The following is a 7,741-nucleotide window of genomic DNA, read 5'->3' as shown; positions in this document are numbered from 1 at the left end:
ACCATGTAACACGCATTATCCCTATGTAATGTGAGTCACCATCAATTTTGGCAGGAATGTTACTTCTCTTAAGTAATGAGCGGGATTGCTTAAATTTGAACAAGAAATCAATTATATGTTAATTTACTCTGAGAAATGATATTCCCTTCGTATTGGACATAATGTAGTGGGCTACCAACATATGTACTCACTTTGGTCTCATAATTCATCCATCCATCCATCCATCCATTATCTGAACCCGCTTATCCTGAACAGGGTCGCAGGGGGGCTGGAGCCTATCCCAGCATACATTGGGCGAAAGGCAGGAATACACCCTGGACAGGTCGCCAGTCCATCGCAGGGCACACACACCATTCACTCACACACTCATACCTATGGGCAATTTGGACTCTCCAATCAGCCTAACCTGCATGTCTTTGGACTGTGGGAGGAAACCGGAGTACCCAGAGGAAACCCACGCAGACACAGGGAGAACATGCAAACTCCGCACAGAGAGGCCCCGGCCGACGGGGATTCGAACCCAGGACCTCCTTGCTGTGAGGTGGCAGTGCTACCCACTGCACCATCCGTGCCACCTTATAATTCATCACCATCTAAATATTTGAATGTGATTACTTACTTGCCAATGCCATAAAACACAGGAGAATTTGTACCAAGGTTTTTCAGTATGAGGATAATTTCACAAACTGTCGTGTCTGATATTAATTGTTGTACCAATATGATATAGATGATAAGATTATTTTGCTGTGGTCTAGTATCTGTCATTCTGAAAAACTAAATAACTAAAGTGAAAATCTGCCTTCAGGGACACTTGGTAATAAAATACCAGCATAACAATGAAGCCAACGTCCCATTATATGTAACTCTAGTTACCATGGAAATGACCTTAACCATAAAAACAAGTGAAGTCTGTTCAGTTGGTTGAATTTATTTCATAGAAATAGGAAGTTTACTGTGGGCTCCAGAATTATTGACTGATAATGCCCAACCCAAAAAACAAAAAAACAAGAAAAAATAAACAACAATATGATTACTGAAAGAAACTCAAAATGCTGAACATGTGAAAAATGCTGTACTTTATTCACGTTTCAATGGAACTAAGCAAAATCAAATTAATTTAATAAATAGATTTCACCAAAATCAATAATTATTGGCAGCCCTGGTTTAGTGCATCCACCTCTGGCAAATATTTGGAAAGATTTTTGACCTTTCCTCTATGCAGATCCTTCACATTCTTGGATTTGTGCTTAACAGCTGCCCTCTTCAGTTCAGGATTGAGGCCTATTGCCTGAGGTGGCCGCTGCAGAATATAGATTTTGTTGTCACAGAACAATTTCTGTGTGGATTTTGAGGTATGCTTTGGGTCATTGTCTTGGTAAAAAGTCCACCTACGGCGAAGTATCAGCCTTGTGGTAGAGGTACCCAGCGTCAGCCAAAATTGCCTGATATGGTGGAAACATAACAGCCCCAGAACCCACCACAATATTTTGCCATATGTATGACTAGCATCTCCTTTCTTCTTCCATCTCTGTTTCAATGCATTTTGTATAAATGTTTTAAGTCTGACAAAATATATTCAAGTAGTACAGGCTACAATAAAACCGCCTAATATGAATAGTTATAAACTTTATAAATATCACATTTTCATTTTGTTGCGGGAAAAAAACATTTGGACTAATAAACAAAACATTCATGAAAACGAGCAAATGTAGCAGCCAATAACCTACAATTGGACTACAAAATGCAGGAGAACACATACAGTCATTTGTCTTACCATATACCCTGCCCTTGATTATTTTTTGTTTGTTTTGGAACAGTATCTCCACTTCCCTGCTGTTCTTCTTAGCATATCTACTCAATTTTGAGCTGGATATCTTTCGGGCATTAGATGTGTTTGCAGTACTTGGACTCATTTCACGAAAGTTGTGACATGCAAGGTGAGATCTGCACGATGCGATCTGCACTTCTTTGATCATTTCAAGTAGAAATCGCAATTGCAAGACATAACCAAGAGCCTTTATGTATCAGCAATCAGTTATCATTCTCATCTGCCTATCTCTTGTTGGTTTTGTATTGTAGTTTTGTTTTTGTGCACAGCATTGTAGCACCCCTCAGCTCTACATGGGCTGGCCACATGTGTTAGAAGCCAAGATGTCAAGAGGTATCGAAGGGGTGGAAAATTAACCTTGCAGTCAGATCAAATTAGAATTGTAAGCCTATGTTGTAAAATAAAAATGTTACAAAAGTGTCAAAATGAGTATGGACTGCACTGTATGCTCAAAATGGGCTGAATTAGTTCAATGAATTAATAAAAAATATATAAAACTATGTAGCCATACCATCCTATTTTTGTGAGGGGACACTTGAAGTGAGGCTGTAAGGTCATGCTCCTCTTAGTGACTGACCTAACATTTCTGTCACAAACGTTGAAGAACCTTTCATGGCCTGAAAATCTATATCATTCAATCATCTCATTATCTCTAAACATCTAAAGGCTGGGTGTGATCATGGAAGAGTCTTCTTGGAGCCTGCTTCCATCTCTGCGCTATCAGAGGAGCATTTCCGTGAAACACGTTTTTGATAAGATATGGCGTTCTACAAATGAAAATCTACATTCTGTAAACCTTTGACGGATATTAGCAATGGCTACCTCCAACATGCAAGGGAAAGAAAGTGCCACAAGATCAAACGTAACAAAGAGTTATTGTGATGCTAAACATGTTCCTCACTCAGTCTGATTTTTAAATAAATTAGCAATAATACAAACATCAATGCACATCCCCAGCAACACCTTTCGACTAAAAAATGTGAGCTCAGAGTTGTCATCTTATTAATAATGCAGTACTGATTTTCTAATATGAATGACTCCAATTACTTATAGCAGCACATTTCTGGCTCCTTTTGTTCCATCTTTCCTCACTTAAGTAAGGATTTTTATGGGAAAACATGCAAGGATCACTTGCCAGACAATACCAATCAGATTTTCCCCAATCAAACTAGCAGTGTGATGATCACATGGTCGTCCTGGCCTTGCCACAGCATCTCACCTTCGAAAGCCACCTTCCCGTGCTTCCTGGCTCTCATAAGGATGCCCACGACTTTGTCCGAGATTCTCACATATGTGTCAAACAGCTCCCCGAAGGTGACCCGTGTCTGGCCGTCCTGGTCCGGGTCGTTCATTGTCCGGATGATAAAGCACATGTCGTCGATCTCGCGATGGATGTGGGCCTCAGCCCGCCTGGCCCTCTCGGCTGTCTTGGTCCCTTCCTTCGGCCGCCCGTAGCCCTCCTGCCCTTTTTGGAGCCGTGTGGACATGGAGAATCCGTAATCAAAGTCATCGCTGAATGGATTCAGCTTCTGGGTGATGGCATGGTCTGAGGCCCAGTTCTGCCACTTGTTCTTCAGGTTGCCCACAGGGCTATACTTCTTGGAGAGAACACTGATCTTTTTAACCTCATCAATATCCTTGTTTATCCTGTTTCAGATACGCATACAAACAATGGGTTAGCGCCAGCATTGACTCTAACTGAAATGTAGGTATTGTTGCTGTAGTGGTTTGTAGCAGTGTAGTTGTACATTGATTGTATACCTGTTACCATCGTAACATTATGTTTTACTGTTACTTAATGTACAGAATTAATGTAACCCTCTACAGTAATTCTGTTCCCATGCCTTTGTGAAGTGAAAATGCTTTCAAACATAATCAAATGAACAGTTTCTAAATAACAAAATACTTACTATAAAGAGTGGAGAACAGTTAAAAAGACCTTAAAGTCGGCAATTCTAAAAATCCAAGACCAAATTTATATAAAATTATTATTATTATATAGATAAGAGCTGACAGAATATGCTCAGCACAAAAGACTCACCTTGTGGTGGAGGGTCTTTTGATCCTTGCAGGGCACTCTGGCTCTGACATTTGGTCAACTGTGTCTCTACTGCTTTCTTTCAATCTCTCTTGGTCTGGGTTTTCTGTCTGAACTGGAGTAGCTGAGGCAGCCCCGGTCTCTAGGCTATTTTCCTCTGAGAAGCCACTGTCGTCTGTGTTGACACCCTGAGCTCCCTGTCCTTCCAGATCTTGTGTTGCCTTCTGCTGCTCCTCCACATCCTTCCAGCTCTTGGTCAGTTCTGACACCAAGTTCTGGCACTTCTTCCGTCTGGTCGGGGAGCTCTTTTCGTTCAGTATCCGGTCTACCTCGTCTGCGTCTTTGCTGTAATGATTAGAGAGGAGCCCAACACCCCTCTCTTTCTCCTGGACGCTGCTTGGTACTGACGTAACCACCTGCTTGCTTTTGATCGTGGATTCCTCAGGGACATTTTCGTCTTCTGGGATCTTGGCGATGGGCTCCAGGGGAGGAGATGTGGTGCTGGTGGGGGCTGAAGTGGTGGCGGTTGTGCTCTGACTCGGCCGGGCCCTCTTCTCTGAAGGCCCCGCTCTCCCTTGTCCTCGTGACACATGCTTGTCTGATTCAGGAGTCCAGCCAGAGGGCTCGCTGGCCTGCTTCTCCTTGTTCTCTGAAATCCAATGTTGCCAGCTGTTGGCTAATCTGCACACAAGGCTGACCTTACGCAGCTTCTTGATGTTCTTGTTGACAGAAAGCTTCTTCACCATCATGCTTGTTTGGAGCTCCGACATTTTTTTTCAACGAAATGCTCACGAAAAATGCTCATACCCTCCCTTCCTCAGGATGAATTATTTATTTTTTTTACAATTTACCGTTTTGTTTGTCGGTTTTGCTTTTAAATGCTGTGGTGGCTGTAGCTTCTCCCACTCAGACAACTGTAACGTTTTTAGATTTGGGCACATGCTTTTATGACTGGAAAGTATGTGAGGCACCTCCCCTGTGATCATCTTTCTCTGACACTTGTCATCTCTCATGGGCCCCTGATGGATCCAGTTTCATCACAGGCTGTGGCATCACCCAGCAGAAAACAGGGTGGCCCTCTGGGAGCAGGTCAATCCCTCAGAGACTCTGCTGTTAATGAATGATGAAGACAAACATAGGCTTTGTTAAAGGCACACAGACCAGGGTAATCTGAGCAAATATCTGGAGACGGCATGGTGATAAGCTTTCTCTGGTGTGAAGCAATGCAACAGCATCTCCACTCAGCATCTCCACTCCACACAGCACCTGCTTTTAAGGATGCTCTATCCTCTTTATTCTGGTACGGTACTGGATAAAGGAAGGTCTATAGCTTTTACCTCCTCCAAATGTAATGACAACTTTTTCTCACTAGATCTCAGATACATATCTGAATAGCTTTCAAACAAAAGCAAAAACAAAAATGCAAACTGAAGTTTAGAGCTGGAAAAAAGACTATGATGAAAGACCGATTTGAACATTATATGACCTGTTGATCAAGATCTTCTGCATCTGTCTTCTGAGTCAGAAAAACATGCAAACAAAACATGTTATAACTTTAGAACCTTATCAGATGACTGGTTCATTCATGAAGGCTTGATCTGTATTTATTTGCCAATATCCAATTAATAAAAGATTTCAGCTAAAACAAATGGCAAACCAAGCTATGAAGAACTTTCTGAAGTGTGGATGGATAATTGCGACTATTAATTATTATATTGCATGTGTAAACAAATTACAATACCAAGAGCAACCATATGTAATGGGCTACATGTTTGGGACAATTGATCGTAGTCAAAATTAGGCAGCCCTGTACCTGCAGTCAAAACTTCATCTGCTAGCTACTATCACATCATACTACATTGGGCTAGTCCTGATACAAGAGGCTTTGGTATTATCCTAGAACTGTATCAGAACTGTTCTGAGTTCTATGAAGATCGTTGTCCTTTTTAAATGTGTTTGAAATGGGGAGTTTTGTGCAAGTGTTTATGCAACATAAAATGTTCATTAGACTTTAGAATCTTTTCTTTGTTATTATCGTTTCGCTGCACTGTCCACCAGACACCAAATACATGAACGAACAAGCAATAAAATATAAATGTTACATGTAAAGCATACATGTTAAATTGTTTAAAACAAGCCAGAATGATGTTTGATTGTTGGTTTGCAACGTAGTTTAGCCTATGCAATGCATAGGCAGCATCGCGTGCATTAGTATGAGAATACCACTGTTGTAATGTGTGGTTATTTGCGTTACTGTCACCTTCCTGTCAGCTTTGACCAGTCTGGCCATTCTTCTCTGTCTCTCATTAACAAGGCATTTCTGTCTGCATAACTGCTGCTCACTGGACCCATTCTTTGCAAACTCTAGAGAATAGTGTGTGTGTGAAGATTCCACCCTGTCAGCCACCAATAATCATTCCATGGTCAAAGTCACTTGGATCAAATTTTTTTCCCCATTCTGATGGTTGATGTGAACATTAGCTGCCACACAACTGGCCGATTTAGATAATCGCATGAATAAGATGGACGTAGATGAAATAAAGTTAAAATGTTCCTAATAAAGTGCTCGGTGAGTGTATTTGCTAACTATTGAGTTTGCTATTGTCATCATGCAGCTGCGTGTGTCTGGAGTGCATCCTCCAACGTATATCTCCGGGGCAGGACTGTGACCTTGTCTTCTCCAGCTGTAGGGGAGACAGAAACGGGCACAGCCCACAAAGTCCCACAATACACAAGCAGAAATACACTGGAACAGGCTATATCAAGGTAATGGAGTACAGACTGGACTGCCTGTCTGTGACGTCACCCACTGTCCATGGGCTTGTTAGGGCATCGCCATGTTGTACAATTTGGAGCCAGAGACTGTGCAGTAAGTCTGCCGAGTGCCTGTCATGTACAATTTTAATGTGAAAAGCCAGCGTATTATATTTCAATAATTTCAATTCAATTATTTCAATAAAATTTTTGTTCAATTTACACTACAATATAGATGAGGGCAAAACACTTCAAGCTCTTCAAATAAGATTTCAAATGATATATTTGACACTGCCCCTTTAACAAGGAAAAGAATATGATCCCCAGATATGTTTGAGTTTTCTTGCTTGCGTATGTGGTGTGGAATTTCAGGGTATCATTCCTACTAAGAGAATTGCGTGCACACTTTAATGAGCTGTGTCTGACAGCAAAGCTGAGGGTAAATAGTTTCATACATGTTCCTTTGTGGCTCATTTAAAACCAACCAAATAATGAAAGACTAAAATGCTATCAAGGTAGGAATGAAACTTAAGCATCTATTTTTAGATGGAAACTTTGATTTGGCATTTCACAACCATAACTTTCAATAACATAAGGAGGTGCATGATAGTTGGTGTTCTGCAGAATTTACAATGAAGGTTTAACATAAACCCTTACAAAAAAAATATAACAGCTACTACTTTACTGTAGCGTAGTGGCTAAGGTACATGACTGACCCGCAAGGTTGATGGTCCCCGGTGTAGCCACAATAAGATCTGCACAGCCGTTGGGCCCTTGAGCAAGGCCCTTAACCCTGCATTGCTCCAGGGGAGGATTGTCTCCTGCTTCGTCTAATCAACAGTACGTCGCTCTGGATAAGGTCTGCCAAATGATAGCAATGTTAACTGAAGCGCAATGCAGTTAAATGCAACACAACATACTTCTACTTCATGAGGAATGAACATTAAATTATTATTAATTGTGATAATTAAAATATATATATTGCAATATTTACTATATTAGTATACTAGTTTGTAATACTGCAATATTTACAATCATTGCAGCTACAGTATAGCTGCAGTTATTTTTTTGTAAGGGAATGAATAACAGTGACAACACAGTGCCACATTCATTTCTGCAAT

The 7,741-nt window shown here is 41.0% G+C and overlaps 1 protein-coding gene across 1 annotated transcript; it reads right to left on the bottom strand.

Moving 5' to 3' along the window:
- Positions 1-764: 764 nt before the first annotated feature.
- abrab (actin binding Rho activating protein b) lies at positions 765-4,753 on the bottom strand. Its single transcript, XM_061255866.1, has 2 exons — positions 3,870-4,753; positions 765-3,475 (listed from the first exon to the last, which is right to left on the bottom strand). The coding sequence occupies exons 1-2, from the start codon at positions 4,634-4,636 to the stop codon at positions 2,992-2,994; spliced, it is 1,251 nt and encodes a 416-aa protein (XP_061111850.1). The 5' UTR covers positions 4,637-4,753; the 3' UTR covers positions 765-2,991.
- Positions 4,754-7,741: the final 2,988 nt, after the last annotated feature.

Source organism: Conger conger, chromosome 9 (assembly GCF_963514075.1).
Source record: "Conger conger chromosome 9, fConCon1.1, whole genome shotgun sequence".
Lineage (NCBI taxonomy): Eukaryota > Metazoa > Chordata > Actinopteri > Anguilliformes > Congridae > Conger > Conger conger.
Note: the sequence above shows the minus strand (reverse complement) of the source record. Positions and strands in the feature narration are given on the sequence as shown.

Excerpts from the sequence above, each read along its gene's own strand:
- abrab (XM_061255866.1), bottom strand. The coding sequence starts at position 4,636 with ATGTCGGAGCTCCAAACAAGCATGATGGTGAAGAAGCTTTCTGTCAAC. Across the intron at positions 3,476-3,869 it reads AAAAGACCCTCCACCACAAG|GATAAACAAGGATATTGATG; the intron begins GTGAGTCTTTTG and ends TATCTGAAACAG.